This window comes from Propithecus coquereli, unplaced genomic scaffold (genome assembly GCF_000956105.1).
Source record: "Propithecus coquereli isolate 6110/MARCELLA unplaced genomic scaffold, Pcoq_1.0 Scaffold99, whole genome shotgun sequence".
In the NCBI taxonomy this organism is placed as follows: Eukaryota; Metazoa; Chordata; class Mammalia; order Primates; family Indriidae; genus Propithecus; species Propithecus coquereli.
Window position 1 is genome coordinate 9,011,703 of NW_012156284.1, and position 25,595 is coordinate 9,037,297.

The window sequence follows — 25,595 nt, forward strand, 5'->3', positions numbered from 1 at the left end:
TTAAGTTTGTGCTCTTATCATTCATCTATTCGTGAGTATCACATTCAGCTCTCTTTTCCTTGCTCTAGTTCTCATTGCTACTTGATGCTTTATGTTTTATCACCATCTCAAAGGGAATTTTAAAATTCCCAAGTTTTGAGTGTCATTTCCCCAAGAGTCTAGGTTTTATACTTCAGTGAAAGTTGCTCTTTTTTAAAAAATAGATTTTATTTTTTCGAGTTGTTATAAGTTCACAAAAAAAGGAGCAGGAAGTACAGAGTTTCCATGAACTGTTTGCTCCCACGATATCTTATTCATTTTTTATTTTATAGCTTTGTCCAATCACTAATATTGCAACATGCATGGAATATGATTGTATTTGAAACATTTTTCATGTTTTGCTTTATTATATTTTTTTCCAGAAAAATTAAACAGGTTTATTTGTAATTGTTATAAAATTGAACTGCTGAAACTTGTTCACTGAAACATTCTGACTTGCATTAATGCTTTATTTCCCCACATTTATATTAAAAATTCATACACAAATGAAAATGGAAAAACTGCCAATACTCGATTTCTGTCCCCTATGTTTCCACTTGCAGTCATATACTTAGGTACCTTTTGATCTCATGGGAAAAAAAAAATCTAACGTTCAGAACTACCAATAACAGGAAGAATATAATTTTTTTTTGAGAATGAAATGTTTCCCATCATAGTGGATTCTTTTTTTTTCAGAATATTATGGGGGTACAAACATTTTGGTTACACGTAATGCCTTTGCCTCGCCCAAGTCAGGGCTACAAGCGTCCCCTTCCCCCATACAGTGCGCTCCGCATCCATTAGTTGTGAGTTTACCCCCCCCACCTGACCGGCACCCAATGAGTATTACTACCATGTGAGCACCTTAATGTTAATCAGTTAGTACCAATTTGATGGCGAGTACACGTGGTGCTTGTTTTTCCATTCTTGTGATATCTCACTTCGAAGGATGGGCTCCAGTTCTATCCAGGCTGATATAAGAGGTGATAGTTCACCATTGTTTTTTGTAGCTGAGTACTATTCCATGGTATACATATACCACATTTTATTAATCTACTCATGTATTGATGGGCACTTGGGTTGTTTCCACATCTTTGCAATTGTGAATTGTGGTGCTATAAACATTCTAGTGCAAATGTCTTTTTTATAGAATGTCTTTTGTTCTTTTGGTTAGACGCCTAGTAGTGGGATTGCTGGATCAAATGGTATGTTTATTTTTAGGTCTTTCAGGTATCTCCAAATTGCTTTCCACAGGTGTTGTACTAATTTGCAGTCCCACCAGCAGTGTAAGAGTGTTCCAATGTCTCCACATCCATGCCAGCATTTGTTGTTTTGGGACTTTTTGATAAAGGCCATTCTCACTGGAGTTAGGTGATATCTCATTGTGGTTTTGATTTGCAGTTCCCTAATAATTAGAGATGTTGAGCACTTTTTTATGTGTTTGCTGGCCATTCTGTCTTCTTCATAGTGGATTCTTAAGCTCGTTCTTTACACATGTGATGTGCTAGCTGGATGTCTTTTGGCATAATTGTTACACATTTGGCATGGATAGCACATGGGTGGGTGTCTTCAAAAAGACCAACAAGATAGGCCTCACCTGCCTCCTGCAAAGCACCAACAGGTGTGCTCTGGAAGTCCGGATCTGTGTGGAAGTCCAGAGCAATTCAACGCACCAGACGCTGGGAAGGAACTTTGCGAATCAGAAGTTCTGTGGCCTTCTGACAATGTCTAATTTCACCGAGTGCCAGGCTACCAGGCCTGTAGCTATGAGGTTTCTTCACCCCTCCAGTAGAGGGCGCACTCTTCCCCTCGGCTTTTGTAGCCAGCTGCCTCCTGGGTGCTTTACCGCGGGTGCATTGGCGAGCAGTCTGCTTTCCACAAGCTGCTGTTTACCCCTCTGCTCTTTGGCTGGAGCTTGGCGACCTGGAGGCGACGCTGGCGTTGGAGACCGGCGCGGCGGTGGCCCGTTCCGTGCGTACTCGTCATCAAGCCCTCAAGCCCAGGTTTGGGGCGCCAAGAGGGACGTGGGGGTGGGGAAGGAGCGGAATAGGTGCGGCGGGTGAACGCCCGGCCTGCGGGCATCTCAGGTCGCGGGAAGGGGCTTATTCAGCTTTAATCCGCCATCTTGAGGCTGATGACTCCTGACTCTACCCTCCCGGCCTAGGCTTCCTTCCCTCCTTGTGCATACAGCGGTCTGATGGACGTAATTTGGATGTTCTGCTGACCCTTCCAACCCAACATGTCTATGAATGGGAATCAGAATCTTGTCCCCCTCCTTACAACCGGCTTGTCTTTTTTTGTTTCCCATCTAGGTGAAGGTTGTACCGTTCACTCAGTTACTCGAGCCCCAAATCTCGACATTGATTATCCTCATCTTTCCTTTCTCACCAAGCACACTCTGAATAATTGTTATGTCTTGCTCCTAAATTCTACCCTTATTCTTGCTATCATTGCTCCACTTCAGTCTCATCATTCCTGACTTGGATTACTGTAACAGAGTCCTAGGTCCTCTGCTTCTATTCTTGTTCAAATCGAGTTCTTTTACAAAGCCTAAGTGATCCTTTTAAAATGCAAATCTGACCTTGTTCTGCTGCTCAAAACCTCTTTGAGGCTTCCCTTACCTCCAGGAAAAAACCCCCAAGATCTTAACTGATGTGGTCCCTGCCCATCTTTCCAAAACCATCTCCCATTGTCCCCAGCACAAATTTTGCCTCCAGCTTTCTTGACTGGAACTTCTTGAAGAGGTACGGTAGTTTAGTGATTAAGAGCACAGACTTAGGTGCAAATCAAGGCTTCCCCAGCTGGGGCAGGTTGTACTTAAACTCTGAGTCTCACTTTCTTTATTTGTAAAAAGGGGGTAACCCAACTCCTTCCTAGGATTATTATGAAAAGGATCTATGATAATGTTGGCAAAATGCTTGGCATAGAGTAAGCATCTTGTAGGCAGCGATGTCTTGTTAACATCTGGCCATGCTATTCCATTCCTCATTCATTTTGCATAGTGCCCTCCTTCTTTGTCTTTTAAATTCTTCTATGTAGCAATTACTTATAACTGCCTACTATGTGCCTGCATTGTTCTAGAAGCTGAGGGAATCATTGGTGAAGTGGAATGACATTCTGATCCAATTAATTCCTCTCTATGCTTCAATTAATTCCTTTTCTATGCTACCTTTTTTACCTTCCTAAGGAGTAGGCTTTGTGCTATCATTTCTTCTTGAATATTATTGTAATTCCTTTGTTTCCATTATCAATTTATCATGCTAAAGAGTTACTGATTACTAATGGACTCTGCTGTTGGACTGTTGTGTAGGGACTGTATTTTATCAATTTGTGTACATTCAATGCCTAACAGTGTTTGATAATCATTCATTTAAATACATAGGGTATGCACACAGATGTTCAGTGAATGTTTCTTGGATGAAAATAAAAATATCCCGTATATAGTTTTATTTCATCTTTTAATTATAAGTACACAGTATTTCAGTTCCCTTTGGCTTTTAGGGCTATCCTAGGAAACTGTCTCCTAATTCTACTTGTTTTCACAGAAAATAAGTGACATTTGAATTCAAATAACAAACTTTAAAATGAAGCTTTGGAGTCTAATTCTTGGGATCTACTTTTCTTTTTCTTTTTTTACCCCCCTCCCTTTTTCTGGGATCTACTTTTCTAGTGTGAGAAAATTCCATGCCAGGAGCATTGCAAGGATCTGACCTGATAACCTTACATTATTTTTATTTCTATTTCCATGTTTTAAGATTTTATCAAAATCCATTTTTAAAGTGCTGGCCTTTTACTGGCTTTTATGACTTTTTTTCAGAATATTATGAGGATACAAACATTTCGGTTACATGGAGTGCTTTTGTACAATTTGAGTCAGAGTTATAAGTGTGCCCATCACCCAGATAGTGTGTGTTGTGCCAGTTAGGTGTGAATTTACCCATCCCCTCCTCCCCTGCTTGATTTCCGTTGACTTTTACTTCCATGTGTGCACATAAGTGTCAATCAATTAGTTCTAATTTCATAGTGAGTAAAGTTTATTTCTTTCAATTACATATTTTCTGCTACGTGCTCATTGAGTGCTTGTTTTGACAATTTTTTTTCTTTCTTTTTTTTTTTCATTCTTTCTACAGGCTTCGTTCCCTGGGAACCTGCATTTGGTTTTGGTTTTACGTCCTACCAGTTTTCTTCAACGAACTTTCACAGACATTGGGTTTCGATTTAGTCAAGAGGATTTCATGCTCAAATTACCGGTAACAGTATATTATTTAAATTCTTTGCCCCTTTAATTCTCACGAAGACTTTGTGGCATTCTGTTTATATTTTACACGTGCCCATGTAGCATTTAAAAGAAAAAAATAAAATTTGTCTTTCAAAAATGTAGATTTGAAATGCTCAAGTCTTCTACTTCTGTTTAAAAGAGGTATAGATTCATCAATATATTACAAAGCAATTCCTTTTGAAAAAGATGTATGTCATGTGTTATACGTATGTGTATATATGTGTGTATGCATGTGTATATGTATGTATGTGTATATAATCAGGACATTTTAGTAAAAATGTGTGTTTTATGTATTTGAATTCCCATGAGCTTACATCCTGAGCTAGTTCAGAGTGCCATGTTCTTTTTTTATTTTTTATTGTTATTTTTTTTGAGACAGAGTCTCACTGTTACCCTGGGTAGAATGCAGTGGTGTCATCATAACTCACTGCAACCTCAAACTCCTGGGCTCAAGCAATCCTCCTGCCTCAGCCTCCCGAGTAGCTGGGACTACAGGCACCCTCCACCATGCCTGGCCAACTTTTCTATTTTTAGTAGAGACAGAGTCTTGTTCTTGCTCAGGCTGGTCTAGAGCTCCTGAGCTCAAGCGATCCTCCTGCCTTGGCCTCCCAGAGTGCTAGGATCATAGGCATGAACCACAGTGACCAGCTCTCTTTTTTTTGAAAGATGTTTTTATATGTGTTTAGGGTTAGGAATAGAGTACTCATAAATTTTAATACTTTTGAAAATATAAATTCCTCCTGATAAATTATAACTTAGTACATAAAGTCATTTTACTTTGTTGTGGGTGTAGCATTCTTTCAGAAGCTTGACCATTAACAATACAAACTTTTAGATGAAGGAGAATTAGGTGTTTTGGTTTCTATGGAGATTGATTTTTCTCTACAGATAAATCTTTTGTAAATAAAACCGTTATTACCTGAAGAAGGTAGTGCATACATGAGTGGGGGCATGTACAGGAGAGAACTGTTAAGAACCATTTCTAAAAGCTAACTTTCTGCTAAATATATGCTGAAGTTCATTTTACAGTTTAATGGAGGGATGCCATGAAGGGCAGTTAACAGTATCTTTCTTGCTTATTTATATAGGTTGTTATGCTGAGCTCAGTTAGTGATTTGCTGACATACATTGATGACAAGCAATTAACCCCTGAGTTAGGCGGCACCTTGCAGTACTGCCACAGTGAATGGATCATCTTCAGAAATGTATGTTGCTTTTGCCCTTACTGTAGAGCCTATAGTTCTTTATGTTAGTTTTTGCATCTAGTTCTAGAAATTTTTCCTATTTGAAAAAAACAGATTTCTGGGGCTCCTACTTTTCAAATACATATATAATTCAATATCTTGATTTTCTTCCATAGGAAATATCTAGAAATGACGAAGAGTCACTGAGGATGGCAATTGAAGGAGAGGCCTAGGGATTAAGGAGATCATACTCTGCCCACCCCCTCCTGTGGCCATGTAGTAACTTGAAGAAACAAAGGGTTTGGGGTTCACATCCTGGCAGTGCTGATTTTTAGCTCTATGACCTTGGACAATATCCATAATCTCTCTGAGTCTTAGTTTTCCCAACTATAAAATGTGAATAATAGTACCTTACCTCATAGGGATCTTGGGAAGATTAAATGGGATAACAAATGTAAAATGTTTGGCACAGTGCCTAGTAAATGGCAAATCCTCAATAAATGCAAGTATATTATTAATCTTATCATCTTAGTGATGCCCCTGGGGCAATTAGATTTGTAGCAGAGTCCTTTTGTTGTCGAAATTTACAAATAGGTGAAGGCCTTGCCACCTCTCAGGTGTGAGTCTGTGGTCTAATTATCTTGACTTCAAATCCCAGAGATATGGGACTCCTTCTGAAGAAAATAATGATGTTTCATTAAATCAGGGTTCCATTTTACTCATCCCTATTCTTCATCCAACAGTTCATTCAACAATTCATTCATGTGAAGATGTATTGTCAAAATTAGCAATGTCTAGCCTTTAATAACCTATAAAGCTATAAATAAAAAAGCTGTATGATAAACAGATGGTTCGTATGGTCTCTACATTTTGGCCTTCTTTCTGTGAGTAACTGACTTTGGAAACAAAATAAACAATAAAACCTTACTTGCCATTTTAGGGCAACAGAGCTTTTGGGACCACAATTCTAAATCTATAGCACCTGAAATGAATTGTTGTGACTAGTTGTTCTTCCATTACCTTAGACCATCACCTTGTGTGGAATGCCAATGCTTGTTCATAAGTGATAATAAATATAAAGTGACTTTGGTGTTCTCATCTCTCTTCAGAAGTGAAGTTATTATAAAACATTTTTCTCAATTACAGAGTTTATAGGATAAGGAAAACACTATGATTTTCAAGGGCATAAAACAAATTACTCAGTACATGGCATCTTTAAGAAATAGTTTTTATCAGTGTCGAAGAAATAAGTAAAGAAATTTAGATAAAAGACATTCAGGAAGACTCTTAACATTGCTTTGGTTTCTTAGAGGCTAGATGCAAAGTTGGAGTTGATTGCCAAGGGCAATGCCAAATTTCCCTAGCAGAGGAGAGTTCATAGTATAAGTGTTTGCTATTATACCCAAATAAATACAATTACTGATCCAGGTTTTGATAAGCTAGCAGAGTTCCCATAGAATTAAAAGAATCACTGACTCTTTGCAGGCTATAGAAAATTTTGCCCTCACAGTGAAGGAAATGGCTCAGATGTTACAGTCCTTCGGAACTGAACTGGCTGAGACAGAACTACCAGATGATATTCCTTCAATTGAAGAAATTCTGGCAATTCGTGCTGAAAGGTATCATCTGTTGAAGGTATGTCTGATAGAGTGGACAGACTAAAGTTTCCTGTGTTTTTTCTTTTTCTAGAGATGTGTTTAGTGTGTCCATTTCACACTGATTATTGCATAAGGGGTGATAAAAGACATTTTTTTTTATTTCAGCATATTATGGGGGTACAGATGTTTAGGTTACGTATGTTGCCCTTGCCCCTCCTGACATTTTTATATAAACTATAAAAATACTACTTTATAAGAGAAGAATGTGATACGTATGTTGAATCCAAGTGCCCCCTTTGTAAACGGTGCATTATCTTGAGAAGTTGTTTATTTGTAAATAGAATAGTTATAGATGCTCCAGAGTAAGAAATCTCCAGTCTTTTTTTTTTTTAACCTAGTGGTGCACCACATAAGGTGTGGCATATATGACAGTTTTCCCATAAGATTGTAATACCACATTTTTACTGTGCCTGTTCTATGTTTAGATATGTTTACATACACAAATACCATTGTGTTACAGTGGCCCACAGTATTCAGTACAGTAACATGCTGTACAGGTGTGTAGCCTAGGGGTAATAAGACTATACCATTACAGGTTTGTGTAAGTACACTGTAATGTTCGTGCTATAATGAAACCTAATGGCGCCTTTCTCAGAACATATCCCCATTGTTAAGCAATTCATGACTGTATTCTTTATCTTATGGAAAAGCCCTCTCCTTTGGAAATCAAGGGTGAGAATCAAGGGTGCTCTCTTTTAACCTCCACTTCAGATACAGCGTGAAATGGGAGAAGGAGAACTTGAGGAGTCAGGAGGCCTAGTTTCTTGTCCCATCTCTGCTGTGAACTGGCATTGTGACCAAGGCCAACAATGCACAATTGATTACAAGTTCCCTTTTCTGCGGAGTACTAGTTCTTGATGTTTTCTCCAGTAGCCCAGAAATGGCAAATTGATTTTGTTCTCCTACCTAGTTCTCTCTGGAATGTTGTGTTGTGATGAATTCTGAGGCACAGTTCAGGCAATTAGCAAGTACTTTCAGATCCACTTTCCTCAAAAAGTTAAAGAACCATCTGAACAAGCACCAGGCACCCATATATAGCTCATCTTCTTCATCTGATAATAGACATGCTGGCAGATTCAAGTGCTATGTAGAGATATATGTTTAAATTAAGAAAAGAAACTGAATTTTTGACTCACAATCTAAAAGCAAAACTCTGTCCAAGGAAGAAAGCTCTGCCCCTCACAAACTGTGTGTTGGGCAATTTGCTTACCGTTTTTGAGTTCCAATTTCCTTATCTGTACAATGGGGCTGATGATGATGATACATGCATACCTCGTTGAGGTGATGTGAGGATGAAATGAGGTAAGTATGTGATGTATGTACAACAATGTTTGGTACATAGTTGGCACTTCATAAATATTAGCTCTTAATGTTTATGTTCTTACTCATATTGGTGGTGATATCATAGAACTGGTTCCCAGAAAAATACATGTACACCCAAACTTTGGCTTATAGGTTCAGGGGGCTCTTGGATCTACTGAAGGAGGTCTTAGATCACCCTTAGCTACCTGAGGAAGGTCTGTGTTCTTAGATCACTCTCGAAGGTTAAGATTTTCTGAATAGAGACATGCTTCATGATGAATTAACTAAATCCAAATGTGAAGTAAAATAAGACTTATGGCAGGGAGTGATTGGTAACAATTAGGGATAAGTAGAAAAGGCATCTAAGTGTATCTGAATATGCATTAAATATTACTCGTAATTGTATGCTTTTTAGTGTGAGTCTTTATTGTGCTACTACTGCTTTATTTGAGCATTTTAAAAGTATTAACAGAATAGAATGGAATGGATTGGAACTTTCTATCAGTAAGAAAGAGGCTACAAACAGAACACATGATACTGCTGCCTGTAACTATTATAAAAATTGTGATTGCAACATCCATCTCCAAGACAGGGGCTTCTTGGGTCCTCACAGCTTTTGGATTCTGTGGTACTGAAGTATTCCTTGATTTGTCAGACAGCTATGAAAGCAAAGGCCATTCTAGAACTAATATTTCTATTCGGCGTGCTATGGGTGTATGCTCCCTTCTCATCCTGTCATTCAGGTGAGATTGCTAATTGGCTGATGCATCCTGTTGTGCTTTTGGACAGGATGATATTACAGCTGTAACCAAAGAAGGAAAAATTCTGCTAACAAATCTGGAAGTGCCTGACACTGAAGGAGCTGTCACTTCAAGACTAGAACGTCATCAGCAAATAACTGGTGACTGGCAAACTATTAATAAGTGAGTACGCCCTTTTTGGTTTAGAGTTACTTATTTTATTTTTTGAAAGGGAATTACACATTTTTACTGCAATCTCTTAAGTGTGAAAGTATTCCTAGACCTCTGGAAATCTGAGATCTTCTTCCTGGGTTGTCCCACAGAAATTAGTTTGCTTGTAGAAGAGGTTCTGTGGACTTTGATTGTTTCTATGTGAACCAAGTGTCATAGGCTATGACTTTGCCTGTAATCCTTAATGTTCAGACCAGGTTTATCTACATACTTACAAAACAGATGGTTGTTCTTGAGCAACTCTTTGACTTTTCTTTGTTAAGATTGCTGACTCAAGTACGTGATATGGAAACAGCTTTTGATGGATTTTGGGAAAAACACCAATTAAAAATGGAGCAGTATCTGCAACTATGGAAGTTTGAGCAGGATTTTCAAGAGGTCAGTTAAAACATTTCTTTATACCTTTCTTTTCATCATGCCAGAGTTCCTTACTCCTTGATCATCAGAAATCCAGTCTTGCAAGATGCCCATTTATGCTTATAGAGAGGACAAAAGGAGACAAGTATACGTGAACCTTGATTTAGACTAAAGAAAACCACCACTGAAATTCCAAGACTTCTACTTGTTTGGCTCACTCATTCCTATAAGCGAGTACTTATAGTGCCAACATATATGAGAGGGATACTCTGTACCTTGAGGTTTGTATTGAGATTTATCTTAGGTCTAAAGTGCATTCAGGCTATGGGATGGCATTCCAAAAAAATAATACCAACTTCCTTCTTGGTTTTTAAATATCATATCCCTGTGCTGATCATATTTAATATGATATAACAACATTTTTTTCTGATCCAGGAATTTATTTCTATGCAAAGCCTGACAAATGAAATTAAATCAAATTTAGTTACATATAAATGATTAAAAGAATATTCCAGTAGGACCTTCCTGGAAAATATATATGCTCAAGGCACATAGATTTAGTTTCTTCCATTTCTTTTGCAGTCATGTCCAAGTTCTTTACAGTCTCTTTCATAGTGTGGACTTTACCAGAGGATCCAAGGAAAACTCACTTTTCTCTCTTGCATGTGCTCAGCTTGTTTCCTGCCTATGAATGGCTAACTTGCTTGGTATTTCATTTGCTATAGCAGAATTAGCTTTGGGAGAAACACTGCATTCTGGACACAGGGCTCAGTCACTGCCAGCCCTTTCCCTCCTTTGATTCAAACAGCTTTTGAAATCCCATGTTCTCCATGAAACCATCCTTAAAGAAAGGATAGGTCAAATTGTTCTTGGTCCTTTCAGTTATTTGTGCCTCTCCCCCCGCCAACTGAATACACACAAAATAGCACTTTTCCTGGACATTATGCATATACTTACATGTAAATTTGCTTCCATACTAAATTCTTGTCCTCTGGTTGTGTTCCGTTTCCCCAAGTCATTGATTGCTGTCTTTAATCAGTATTATTTGTCTTAGATTGTAACCTCACTGGCATGGGCTGTATCTCATAGTGACATATGGACAGGTCCTGTATGTTTAGGAGCTTACATTTTTTTAAAAGACAAAAACTTATTTGGAAATTCAAACTCACAGAAAAGTTACAAACATAAGAAAAATAGAAACACCCATATACCTTTTCCCCAGATTAACTTATTGATTGATAATATTTGTCTCATTTGTGTTATCATTTCTATTTCCTCCCTCATATATATATATATATATATACACACACACACACACACACACACACACACAGACACAGATAATATTTTTTCTGACAAATAATGTATTTTCTGACCCATTTCAGAGTAAGCTATATACATGGTGGCCCTTTCCTTCTAAATACTTCAGTTTTTTTCTAATAATAGAAATATTATCTTACATAACCACAGTACAGTCATCAAATTTAGTACATTTAACAGTAATGAAATACTTTCATATTATCTGCCATTGATATTCCAATTTTTTCAATTGACTAGATCAAGTCCTTTATAGCATTTCTTTTTCCTCCAGAACAGGATCCTATCTAGGGTCCAGTCTTGTGTGAAGTTGTCATATCTCTTCAGTCTCCTTGAATAGAGAACATTTCCAAGGCCTTCATCTTTTATGACGCTGACATTTTGAAGAATACAGTCCTTTTTGAAATAAAATGTTCTTCATTTAGAGTTTGATAACTTCTCATGATTATATTTAGTAGTATGACCAGCTAGAATACCACATTAGTGATGTGCATTTCTCGAGGTATCACATCTAGAGGTAAATGATGCCCACCTGCCCCTCATTATTGATATGGATTTTGATTACCCAGTCAGGGTGTTCTTAAATTTCTCCACTGTAAAGTTACCCCCCCACCACACACTTGTAACTAGTGGGAAATGTGTGGGGAGAAAATTGAAGGTCATGCAGCTATCCCTCTCCTCATCAAAATTTCCCCATAGATTGAGTATTAATTGATGATTTTTGCCTGGACCAGTCTTTACTATGATGGTTGCAAAATGATGATTGTTCAAGGTCAGTGTCCATTCCACATTTACCAGTCCACATTAGGCATTCTACTGAAGCAAGGGCCTTCCTTTCTCCCATTTTATTTGTTTGATTCCTGGTTTTTTGATGGCTTATAACTCATTAATGTTCTTAACTATTTTGGTGTTTCAGACTGCTACTGTATCCTTGTGACATGTTCCAACATTGTTTAAAATCCCTTCCTTACTTTCTGGTACAAAGAGATATTCCCAGCTAATCTTGTACTTATTCTGCCTCACCCCTGGAATCAGCCATTTCCCTGAGGAGCCTGTTTTTTTTTTTTTTTAACCTGGGAAATAGTATTAAAGATCAGTGTCTGGGTGCCAAGTGTGCTTATTGCTACTGGAGGGTCTTGGCTTCTAGGACCACTCACCATAGACCTGGTGACTATATATACATGTATACACACATATCAATACTTACATGTATACATACATGCAAATGCATATCCACGTATGTATACCTGCACATGTGCATGGTTATCTTTTATAAATCATGAGAACACACTGATACCTAAGAGGTTAAATTTTAACAGATTATTTTTGTGAATAAAATAACTGAAAATATTTTTCCATTTGTATAAATTTTCCATATTGGCATTCTTATTTAATAGCATTTCCTATAGAACTTGATCATAAAGGGAAAAGGCTTAAGAATTTGTATGTTTTTAAAATCTCTTTATTTCCTATTTTTAGCTCGTGACTGAAATTGAATTTCTATTAAACCAACAAGCAGAGCTGGCCGATGTAACAGGGAATATAGCTCAAGTAAAACAAAAAATAAAAAAGTTGGAAAGCTTAGATGAAAACTCTCAGGTAAGATTATGTTTTTGAAGTTTGCAGTATTTATGGAGTAGAATAGTTATGTTTTAGTGGGACTAGGCAGTATAAACCCTTACTATTAATCTCTCACAGCAATATCCTGTATTATAGTCATAACGATACGGGTCTATATTCTGTGTAGTTCCATGTGGGCCAGGGTGACACTGAGAATATGTCATGTAGTTGTACAGTGAGGCCTCTGAGATAAGGGTGTGAATATTTCAAGCTCACCACTAGGAAAAAGCATAAATCATTTTGGAGAAGCTAGAAAATGTCTATTGAGAATGATATTTGTTGCTTGGAAATGATGGGAACCTACAAGAACATAATTCCTTAAATGTCCACTATATGATACATGCAGTTGAACCAAATGTAGACTCACACAGACAGATCTACTTAGTCTTACTAGCTGTGTGACCTCTGGTAAAGTGATTTCTAAGCCTCAATGTCCGCATCTATAAATTGGTGATAAAATGACCTACTTTACAGAACAATTGTGAGGATTCATTTAGATGTATAAAAAGCACCTAGCACAGCATCTGGGATTGTATAGTAAGTACTCAAAAGAGTCAGTGTCATTACACCTGCTAGTCTTAAAGCTTGTGGACTCATAGCTTTAATGCTTAACAAACTCTAGCTTTACTCTGCTGTCTTGTATGTGAGAGCAAGGCCATGCTTTTAAAGATGAATTCTCAGCAAACAAATAGATTTGTGGGTGAACCACAAGCATGTACAAACTAAAATTGAGAGGCAGAAATTGTGGTAACTAGTTCTGGAATTATGCTTGTAGATCTCTGTGATTGTGGGACGATTTACACATCTTTATGGTATAATAGAGAAGGCAAACTAGCTTGGAAACTAGGAGGGGGAGGCTTTGACATTTTTTTGTTTGTTTTTAATAAGTTTTTCATTTCTAATTACAAAAAACGTGAAATTTGTTATCTTAATCATTTTTAAGCATTCAGTTCAGTAGTGTTAAGTATGTTCACATCATTGTGCAACAGATCTCCAGAACTTTTTCAACTTGTAAAACTGAAACTCTATAGCCCTTAAACGCCAACTCCTTATTTTAATCTTGGTTTTCCTACTAGCTAGACAGGCTAGTCCCTTCTTTCTGATCTTCAGTTTTCTTTATTTTACCTTGACAGACATTTCCTGAGCTTGTACTACGTTTCAGTCACTATACAGGGGCGGCGGGGAGTCAGTAGTTGACAGAGTAGAGGCAAGGCCACTAAGATCCATTTGACATGGAAACCCTGTGATGTTCACGTCAGGTGTGTTAAGTAGACCAGGAGCATGATGACTCTCATGAGATTTCTGAGGCCAGAATGATATGAAATACATTAGTTTTCATTTGGCTTGTATGTACCTCATTTGATATATGTGGTTCTGTTCTAAATCCATACAAACCAGGAGAAACAAATCTCATCCACATTCTGGGCGGGCTGGTTAATTTTCAGTTTCTGTAACCGGAAATGCATGAGCTTCTGATGACATTGCTGCTGCAGCTCATTACTGGAACTGTAAGCTTTTTTTGCAGCCTGTAGAAGTATGATGTCAAATTGTATTTTTGTCAATATATCTACCTTGCTCAAAGAATTTGCTTCTTAATTATTTTCTTCATTTTTCTTCTATACAAACAGAGCTCATTTAGTCATTGTTTCCTTTCTTTCTTAAAATCAGGATCTGTTAGCAAAGGCCCGATTTGTGATATTACATGGACACAGGCTTGCTGCAAATCACCATTATGCACTTGATTTAATCTGCCAGAGGTGCAATGAGCTACGTTACCTTTCTGATATTTTGGTTAATGAGATCAACACAAAACGGGTACAGCTCAGCAGGACCTTGAAAATGCATAAACTCCTCCAGCAGGTAGTGTGATGGGAAATGATCCATTTCTAAAAAAGAATATACTTTTTTTCCCTGGGTCCTCTCAGCCTGAAATACTTTGCCCTTATGCCCCGTGGTACATCTTTTATCTTCTCAGAGGTTATAAGGTCAGGTCTGGTATAGATTTGGAATTAAATTTGTAAGAAGTCTGAAGGACTGAGTTTAATTACGGTTTTTCAATCCATCTACCTACGCACTATTGATGGACGGTCCAGTATAGTATGAATTTTGCCCTCTCTGTTCTAAATATTGAGATTGTGATGGTAATGTTTTGGGTACATCTCTATAGTTTGCACTCAGAATACTTTTGAAATCTCAGAGGGCATCCTGCTAAAGCCTGAAACTCCTTCCTTATTTCATAGGACAGAACTAAAAAATTAAATGGCGACTGGAAAATATTCCTCCATGGCTTGTGGGTCTGACCCCTTTCATGATTAGGCAGCAAATTGACAGGTTGCCCTACAGATCTGGTCTTAACAGTGGAATGTGAAATAAGGGTATCACTTATAGACATCATATCTGAACATAAACATTTTCAATCTGTACATCTCTGGTAACCTTTATTCTTGTCCTTGGCAATCATTAAGTGTTTACATTACACTTTATGTTTTGCTAGGAGTTTTGTATTTCAGTTATTGATTTTTGGAAAACAACATGCAACTAAAGTGTTAGTTTTGAGATAATAGTTGGACTCCTGCTGGAGAATAAATTACTTGTTATGAAATAAATGCAGTGCTCCCCACCCTTGGCTGCACAACAGCAATACCTGTGGAGCTCTGTAGAAGTATAAATGCCCAGCTTATAGGCCACAGCTACTGAATCAGAATTTTGGGGGGCAGAACCCAGATATCTTTATTTCTTAACAGCTCTGAAAACAATTCTGACTTACAGAAGCCAGGGCTGATAACCACTCTTTTAATGCGCTAACATATATCCTCTTTATGCATTCATGTTATTTTTCTTGATTTTCTCACCAGGCTCGTCAGTGCTGTGATGAAGGGGAATGCCTTCTAGCTAACCAGGAAATAGATAAGTTTCAGTCTAAAGAGGATGCTCAGAAAGCCCTCCAAGACATTGAAAATTTTCTTGAAATGGCTTTACCCTTTATAAATTATGATGTTGAAACTCTACAGTATGAATTTGATGTAATTTTATCTCCTGAACTCAAGGTAGGAAACTTTTTAACTTTTAAATACACAAATTAAAAAATAATTACAGTAGTGGGTAAGAGTTTTACTACCTCACAGCTAACTTTATGTTGGCTTGCATATACACAGCCCTCTTGAGGATTAAGGGGGACAGTAGTGCCACTGTCAAGCAACAAAGAATCCAAAGGTGTAAGCTTGCCATATAATGAAGAGTAATTTCCTTTTTGAGCTCTGATTCCATTGTTTTTATACTCTTCACGTTCTAGGAGCTCTTGCACATGTTTTCTTTTGCATCCTTAGAGAAAGGATCAAAGCCGTTCTAGAATGTTGGACATAGTCAAGAGCACTGTACCTCAAACATCTTTGCTTTGTGCTGCAGTGACCACTAACAGATGCTCTGTGGACATAGATACGGCTTTCCTACTCAGTTAGAGAATGAAGTGGTAAAGATAGGATCTGAGTCTTCTTGAGGAAGGAGGAACAGGCAGAAAAGTTGGTGTCAGCAGGGTAGAGGGCTATAGATTCGTTCTGTACTCCCCTCTTGGACATGACATGAGGACTCTCTTCACTTTGGAGGTAAGAAAATTTGTGATGCTATTTATGCCCCTAAAATGTGTAAGTGGAACAGTGTCTAAATCCATGTTTAACTGAAGATCCTAAGGGATGCTCCAGGAAATCAGAAACATGGTCATGGCAGTCACCAAGTGATTCCCTGGAAGCAACCAAGCTTAACTCTAACTGCCTCAAAGCATCTAGGAGGGGCAGAGGGTGTATCATCCATTAGTGGTGCTGAGGAGCCTGTTACAACATAGAGAGCTGTAAAGACAGTGTCCTATAGGGTAAAATGTAACAAAGTACTATGCCAGTGTTAGTCATTTGATTGTTGTTGTAACTTGGGGGCTTTCTCATGCTAAACCGCAAAGGGTAATATGCCTTCTTTTCCAGCCATTATCCCTTCCAGCCAACAAAGGGGAAATCACTGTATGCAGTGACCAATTTTATAACCACTTGGTAAATTTTTTCCCCAGGTTGTTTTGGTTGAGATCTTGGTTTTATAACTACGTGAAGATAATGCATTAATCTGTTTTCTGTTACTTTCTTGAATTTCTTCTAGTTATATTTTAAATCCAAATCTTTTTTAACTGTCTGAGAAATATAATAGGGTTTGTAATGACCTCATTTCAGAAAACGTTTCGTTGAATTCTTATGCAACCTGCAGGTCCAAATGCAGACTATACAACTCAAGCTTGAAAATATTCGAAGTACATTTGAGAACCAGCAGGCTGGTTTCAGGAACCTGACGGATAAGCATGTGAGGCCAATCCAATTTGTGGTACCTACACCTGAAAATTTGATCAGATCTAGAGCTCCATTTTTTTCATCTAAACATGGTAAAATTTATTATATTCACTTTCTCTCTCTTTTCTTTTATTGCTGTTGTTTACTTTGTTACTCCTGATATAAATACTGAATTCATTCTTCAATGCTGAGAAATTAAAATTTTATTTCAGCATCTTTAGTTATGTTTAAATAAAATTGCACAAAAAGTAGGAGACAGATTGAGATTATGGTAATATAACACAGTAGTCAGTATAATACAGAATCATGAACATCTCAGGACTGAGTATTCCAGCCTTGAAAATGAGTATGAATATTTTATTAGCGTCAAACTCACACTTTTCTTCAGTAGGTGGAGGAAAGCATATGAAACTGGTTTACACATACATACATATGCATACACACATATTTCCTACTACTCTAGATAAACTGTTACTTGGTTTTGATAAGTTTCTGCTCAGTAAATGGCTTAGATAATAGAATGGGTTGCTTTTTCTAAATAGGTGCTAGTAACTAATTTTGTTGGTAATTTACCATTACAGAGTTCATTTTCTAGTTTTAATCATTGTAGACTAATTTTAACCATGTAATATCTATTTGTTTTCAAAGTTCTATGGGAAAAATAATTATCCTCATAACAGTGTCGAACTACTCTGGAAATTAGATGGCCCCATTGCCTTACGGGTTCTCTTAAGTTGCCTTGGGTCTTTGGGGCCCTAAGTTAGTAGAATGGGTGAATGTGGGACTAAATTTGGTCTCTCTGATCTAAATAGAATCAGAGACTTCATTAGTGTAGGGGAACTGCTTTGAAATTCAGAGGAGGCGTCAGTCAAGGATAATGAGCATAAAAATATAGCTCATCCCCAGCATGGATCAGATTAAAAAGAGGTGATGAAAGCAGGTAACGAGGCTAAGATGATGAAAGTTACATAGTTAATACTTATGAAATACACAAATATACTCACAAAGAAAACTATAAACAATGTCTTAAATGAATAATACTATATGAAGATAGATCAAAGATACTGGAATAAAAGAGTAAAAAGAATAAAATAAAAAACAATAAGGGGATAAAAACAAATAGCTACAAGAATAAAAATGGAACAGGTTAATATTCTTGAGCAAAATACAGACCTCAGTTAGATTTCTGGCTCCATTTACTGGCTGTGTGACCTTGGGCAGTTCATTTAACTTCTGTTAGCTTGTTTCCTTGTCTGAAAAATAGGGATAACAATATCTACTAACTTCATATTGTTGTGAAGACAAAAAAAAATAGATTGTGAACTGTAAGAAATACTCAATAAACTGGACTATCCCTTTCCTCCAGTTAAAGCTTCTCACCTTAATAGCCCTCTAAAAACTCAACTCTTCTGAAGGCGTTCTTGAAGTGGCACATCTTGGGTTGAGGAACAGGGTTTTGAGGAGACTAAGACCCATTCAAGTCAGTAGTGACTCAGAGTGTATTTTGTTTTGCGTCGCCTCATTTTTTTCTTTCTCATATTCTTATTTAATGGCGTTACACTTTCTTTCTGCAGTGGCAGTTGGACACTCTTTCTTTCAAGCATGTAAACTTTTTTTGAGAGGTACCCATCTTTATTATATTACTTTTCACCAGTACATTTTCTGAGTTTGTGTTCATGTGAAAAACCAGTTTGGCATCTAAAAACAGCACTTCATTCTTGCATTCTGCTTGCAAGTAACTTTTTCCTTTTTTTTTTTTTCCGTAATAACCATCCATTATTTTCTCTCAGTATGACACTTACCTTGGAAAACAACTGTATACAAAGTAGATTATGCTTCTAATCTCAATATCTTCATAAAATGACCACGTGAAAAAGAATAAAGAAAAACAATTGGTAATGTTAAGGTGAATCAGGCTTTCTTTTGTTTTAGAGACTCTCACGTCATCCACAATCCAACTTTTTGTTGGGAGTAGCTTGCATTTGCTTCAGTTTAAGACTGCCTCGTGTATTTATGAGAAGGAGGGCAACTTAATGAGTAAGTGGCGTGGATGAATAAATGATTCTAGCCATTATCCATTATGGTTTGTGAATCAAATCAAAGTATTATTTATGCTACAAACCTTAATCATTTTGCCTTATTGCTCTGTGAGTAATGGGTATTATATTAATAACAATCTGTTCCAAACAATTTCTTAAATATTTTAATTGCTAAGCCAAATATATAAAATTTGGTCAATTCAAATTGTTAGCTTTTCGTAAAAATGAGTCAAACTGTTTTTTTTTGTTCTTTTTTTGGCATCAAATATAATCCTGTACCTAACATAGTGCCTGACACCTAGCAGGATGTGTAACAAATATTTGTTGAATTAACATTGAAAACAGAGGCGAGTTATTGAGAGTGGAAGACATTGACAGGGAGGGGCAAAATGTAAAATGTGATTTGAGCTCCTAACTCTGTATCTCTAGCCTAGATCTTTCTCCTCCTAAGCATCAGACCTGTGTTTACGATTTGCCTCCTTGAATTTCCCGTAGGCAACTCAAACTCAGCATACATCAAATTAACTCATCTCTCTTGTAAACCTTCCTCTTTTCCTCATCTAAGCGAATGGTGCTGTGATTTCCCCAGTTGCCCAAGCTTAGGACCTTAATTCTTCTTTCTCACTCATGTCCTACCTCTGGTCAAAAAAATCCTGTGTCCTGTGAATTTTCATCTACTAAGTATATCTCTCAAACCCATACACTTTTTTCCATTCCCACCGCCATCCTTACTGCCACTTTCCTAGTCCAAGCTAATACCATCTGCTGCCTTGACAATTGCAGCAGTTTCCCTGTCTCCCCATCTCCCCACTTTCTCTTCCTTTTCCTAGGTATCTTACCTTGTAGATTTTGCATGTAGTGTTCTCCATCTGGAACACGATTCCTTTCCCTCTCCCTTTCCCCCTTACTGGTTCCTACGCCTCCATCAGACTTCCTGTCTCTAGGCCACTTCCTTTAGGTAAGCCTGTCCTCCCTCCCTCTCCTCCTCCCCTGCGCCCCTATTTGGTTAGGTATTCATGCTGTGTGATAACAGGCCCCCAGTGTTTCTTCTCAGCTTTAGTGTAATTGTCTGTTTTCTGACTCTTGCTAGACTGAAAGCTCTGTAAGGGCAGGGAATGTGTGCAATTCATCTTTGTAACCCCAAACATACAGCTTAACCTATAGTATAGGCACTCAGTCATTTTATATGTATTTACATTATTGAAAGAATGCATATATCTACCTTGCTCTTCAGAAAAATGTGTTTCTCATAAGTGGTGTATGCATTCCTTTTGCATGTCTTAATGTATTTGCAAAGAATTAATTAGTAAAACGAATAATCGCTCCCTAAGTTACCTTCAGAAATAAATTTGAATCTCTGTGTATCAGGTTTCTTTAAAATGGAGCACATCAGTATTTCTTGAGAAATTGATTTTATGTGGCAATACCCACTAAGTTTAATATAATTTATATATATGATTATGTAAACATAAAGTTTAGATATAAAAATATGTTTTAGTAAATGAAAGTGAAGTATAGAGTCGAGAGAACATAACAGCACATCCTTTCCCTGAGTGTGCCCGACACTGGCTCCTGCAGAGGCGGGAAGAACAAAAGGTATGTTCCTTTCATGAGGAGAGGCGACCCATGCAGCCTGTGTGGGTGACAGCCTTTTCAGCAGCCCTGAGAATTAGGAACTTAAACAATCTAGTCTTTGATTAGACCATGTCCTTGGCTTTGTAAGAACATATGAATTCCTTGCTTAATAGTACAGTGGCTCACTCTTTGTTAACCGAACATTTTAAAAAATAAAGATTAAAGCTTCGAATTTTTACGAAGTTTTTAAAAGCATTTTATCATGCTTTGGAAACTTTTTACATAGTTGTTAGAACCACGTGTTCTGACAGTAGACTATATGGACTTGAATACTACTTCTGATTCTTGGATGAGATATTAAGCTTAGTTCCTTATCTATAAAGTGAGGATAGAAGTCATTACTTACCTCTTGGGGTGGTTTTGAGGATTAAAAAAGAATTTGTATGCATAACACTTAGAACAGTGCCTAGTATGTAGGAAGTGCCAGATAAATATTAGATGTTCTAATTGCTAGGTTAAATTTTGAATTTTTTCAAAATTCTTTTTGATTCAGTTAATCAAAGAGCTACAATCTGATTAAATGTTTATGTGTCAGAGTGAACACTAAATCTGCAAATAATTATCAGCACTAACAGCTAGCTCCATGCTCAGCAAGTAAGTGAATGTTTGATGAATGAGAGAACGGGCGAATACATAGCAAAATCACGCTCAATAAGAAGTTGAAATCAGGTAGATAGGTCTAACCAATCACTGTCTTCTACAGTGTGATTTAAAACTACTAATATAAACATGTTGGAATATTAACTCTCTATTTAATAAACATACATGTGTTTTCATTAAAAGTGCTGTCTTTAATTCTGGTTTGAAATTCTTCTTTCATATTTCTCTACCAGGGAAGAAGACTTGGAGACGAAATCAGAGCAACTTAAAAGTAAATATCATTAATTAATTCAAAATTGACTTTATTGCTGTACTGAGTCGGTATGGGGGCCTTAACCATATTTTCATTCACTATGCTAATACTGTGCATTTGAGAGCCTATTTAATCTAAAAGGAAAAAAATGCTGCTGCTGCATTGTGTCTAATTGCCTTACTGGCATATCTCCAGATATGCCAGCTTCTCAGTATGAGCAGTTTCTCAAGTCCTGGCTCGAGTTCAGAATCATTTCTGTAGAACATCTCAGATAAGTTCCAGCTTCTCTTTACTGCCACCCACATTCACCTTAATAAACCTAAATAAGTGTCGCACCTTTCTACAGAAGGAGCTTTCTTTCATGAGCGATTCCAGTCCTGCAAAGTATGAAGCACAGAGGACAGGTTCTGACGGACCATGTGGAGGCTAACTCTGAGCTCAAAAAAGACATCCATTCATTTCTTTTTTTTTTTTTTTTAATTTTTCTAGAGACGAAGTCTCACTGTGTTGCCCAGGCTGGAATGCAGTAGCTAATCATAGGCACAATCATAGCTTATTGCAGCCTGGAACTCCTGGGTTCAAGCAGTTCTCTCGCCTCAGACTCCCAAATAGCTGGGACTACAGGCGTGCACTATTGTGTAGGGTCCATTCGTTTCTTGATTGATACAAGATTCCTTCCTTCTCAGTTATCCATGATAATCTGGTATCTGCAGGGCATTAGCCTCATCATAACCACAAGATCCTATATTTTCTTTGTGTGCTTTTTATGGTAAATAAAGACAAGAACACGTTTTTAAGGGGGCGGTATGGCATAGTGGTACAAATTGTAGAACTAGACTGCCTGGCTTTTAATCCAAGTTCCATCACTTACGGGCTGTATAAAAAGTTTTTAATATAATCGTTAGTTGCCTAGCGAATGGCCTATATTGATATACCAGGCTTGGTTATCATATTGTACAGTCACACTTCTGGTTTCAAGAAGGAAACAGGGTGGATGCCAATTCCATGGTCTTACATGTCTTTTGGTTCTAGCTTCAAGTCATGACACTTTAGCATTCCTCTACATGGATTTATTCAGTTGCATATCCCCAGGGAAAAATAATGAGGCTGTGGCTCTGGACATTTTCTTTGTGGAGTTATAGCTGGTAAACATAGTTCCAAACTGCATTCTTACAATTCAAGTCAGTTTGCACTATCCATAGGTATTTAAAACATACATTTATGTTTCAAATCGTTCTACACCTATATTTCAGAAACCCGTTAGGAGTAAATGGTGCATACCTATCTGTTAAGTGGAGTATGCAGTATTTTTAGTTTTCGTTATAGTATTAAAATGATGATAATGGTTGGTACATTTGCCAGACATAACAAATCAGAGCATACCCTGAATGAGGGAGCATGATAAAGGTAGTAGCCTACTGGCTGTGACACTTGGACTTGACTCTGTTTTATCACTTACTAAGTGTGCATCCTTGGCTATGGCATCCAAATCTCTGTGAGCCTGAATTTTCCTATATTTAAAATAGGGGAAAGAATGCCATAGCTTGCTGAATTGCTGTGAGGATTAGATGTAATGATGTGTGCTAAATACCTAGAACGGTACCTGCCTGATACATAGAATGGCATAATAAATGTTTGTTCCTTTCCACATGTATTCATTTTGGGTTTAAGTTGTCATAAAACAATACTACATTGACTTGGAGGTCAGGTAAGCTCGGCTGTCCCACATAGCTGGTATTGCAGAAATATATTTCAAATGCTTCTTAAGAGCAAATAACCATCATAAATCCCATGAAGTTCACTCAGTAGGCCAGTATAAGTTCTTTAGAGTCTGCAAAATAAAGCAGCACTTTAGGATCAGGGAGGCCATTTATAGCAACAATTGACATGTGGCAGAGAGTAGAGATAGAGATGTACAGGTTAATAGCTATTTTGAGAAAGAATAGATAGTTCTTCAGGTCTTAGTAGGCCTAGAGTGCATCATTAAATTTTATCATATTCAAGTTTATGGCGATGCCACTGAGTCATTAGAAAAAGGATCAATTATGTTGTGTGTCCTTGAGGAAAGAATTCAAGGATGCATGTAATATTTTCTAGAAAGATTTCCATGAAAAATCATTGTGGTTTAAAAGCTATTTTGGTTCTTCAATGGATAAACTTTAGTTATCTGGAAAATCAACTTTTAATGAATGAACCTTTTTCCCAAGAGTGCCAAATAAATGAAAAATTAATGTATAAAATAATTCTAATTACTATCTTAAATCTGTCTTCTTCGGCAACTCAAATAATTTTTTTACTAGTACATATCAAAGTTATTTTTGAGAAAAACCATAGTGTTATTTTTCAATTTACCTGCAGAATCGGGACCTAGAGTAAATTTAACTTGAGCTAGATATCCTTGAAGAAGAACTTTCCCTACATAGATGCTAATTTAATTTTTAATTTAATTATTTCAGATTGAAGTGGTGCATGATTGCCGGGAGCAGAGAAGTTCTGGTCAATCCTCCAGTTTGGACAATGCTAATAGCTTGGATGTTTTAAAGAAGTACTCTTTTTTTCTTTATTATTATAAACACACATGCTCATCTACCTGTAGGAGTCTCTGGTTCAGTGTTCAAGGCCAATGTGTTTAGAATATTGAGTTTACAGAATGGGTATTTACTGGGTGTGATAAAAAGAGCTCTAGTGCAGGTGTCAGAAATCCTGGATTTAGGTCTGGCTAAACAGACCTGTGGTCTGTTTATGTGACTTGAAGAAAATCAGACATTTTCAGAATTTTCATCTCTTTTTTTCCATCATAGATTGGAAAAGAAAATGAAGATTTTTGTTTAATTTTTTAGTTTCTTTTGCTCTTATTATTTTTAATTGACATAATCGTACATATTTATGTACAGTGTATTTCAATACCTGTATATAATGTGTAATGATCAAATCAAGCTAATTAGCATATCGATCACTTTTTTTAGCTTTACTGAACTGTAATTGACAAAATTGTATATATTTAAATTGTACAATATGCTGCTTTGATATATGTATATATTGTGAAATGATTACCATAATCAAGTTAGTTAATAAATCTGTTACCTCATGGTTACCTTTATTTTTGTCATGAGAACAGTTAAGATCTACTCTCAGCAAATTTCAATATATAATACAGTATTATTAACTATAGTCACCATGCTGTACATTAGATCCCCAGAATTTATTCATCCTACATAACTGAAAGTTTGTCCCCTTTGGCAACATCATCTCTTTTTAAAAAGTGAAAATGACTGAGACAGTGCATCAAAAACTACAAAGGCTTATATAGATGTACACAGTGTTTTTATAGATATTAATCACTATTTTATTTACTTTTATAATATGTTAATATTCTAGATATAAGAATATTCACCTTTTAAATTTTATATTACAGAGTTGTAAGTAGCAAGTATTTGCAGCAAGTTGTATGGGGATATATGGGGAGATACATATATACACACACTCACATATATATATTCAAAAACTCTTAAATGTTAAATGCTTTAAAATGTGAAAAAAAGAAATAAAGAAAAAGAAAGGGGGAAAAAGGGCCAAAGGTAGAAGTTAAGTCAAATGGATTACTTATACTGGGGAGAGGGAGAATGAATTTTAAATATGATGTCAATTGGAAATCATATTGAAAGGAAAATGTGTTTTACAGGGACAGTAAACAAAAGTATTACAGAAACTTAAGTGTGATCTACACTTGGAAAGACCAGTGTCTACTGCATGTCTTAGAAAATCTCAGAACATTACTGGGAAAAGGGAAAAATACTGCCTAAAGTGCAAATATCATATCATTTTTTTGAGAGAAAGACAGGATACCGAAGCTCAAATTGTACTGTCAATCAATCAATCAATAAAGCAAGCCTCAGATATTTAGCGATAGATTTTCGTGAGTTTTCAGTAAATTTATTAGAAATAAAGGATTTTCTAAAGTTAATAATAACCCTTGAGCACCCTTTCTTTCATATATATATTATTTCTTTTTTCTTTTCTTTTTTTTTTTTTGAGAC

At 36.8% G+C, this 25,595-nt stretch overlaps 1 protein-coding gene across 2 annotated transcripts in view; it reads left to right on the plus strand.

Annotated features, from left to right (window-relative positions):
- MCF2 (MCF.2 cell line derived transforming sequence) overlaps window positions 1-25,595 on the plus strand; it is a 96,637-nt gene that overhangs the window by 46,258 nt on the left and 24,784 nt on the right. Inside the window, exons 5-15 of one of the 2 annotated variants that reach the window (XM_012665262.1) lie at window positions 4,149-4,268; window positions 5,386-5,502; window positions 6,967-7,116; window positions 9,231-9,364; window positions 9,676-9,790; window positions 12,566-12,685; window positions 14,375-14,566; window positions 15,562-15,753; window positions 16,952-17,123; window positions 21,539-21,576; window positions 24,015-24,103. In XM_012665262.1, coding sequence (XP_012520716.1) covers window positions 4,149-4,268; window positions 5,386-5,502; window positions 6,967-7,116; window positions 9,231-9,364; window positions 9,676-9,790; window positions 12,566-12,685; window positions 14,375-14,566; window positions 15,562-15,753; window positions 16,952-17,123; window positions 21,539-21,576; window positions 24,015-24,103 — 1,439 coding nt within the window. The remainder of the gene's footprint in view (window positions 1-4,148; window positions 4,269-5,385; window positions 5,503-6,966; window positions 7,117-9,230; window positions 9,365-9,675; window positions 9,791-12,565; window positions 12,686-14,374; window positions 14,567-15,561; window positions 15,754-16,951; window positions 17,124-21,538; window positions 21,577-24,014; window positions 24,104-25,595) is intronic. The other variant, XM_012665263.1, reaches the window with a different exon arrangement.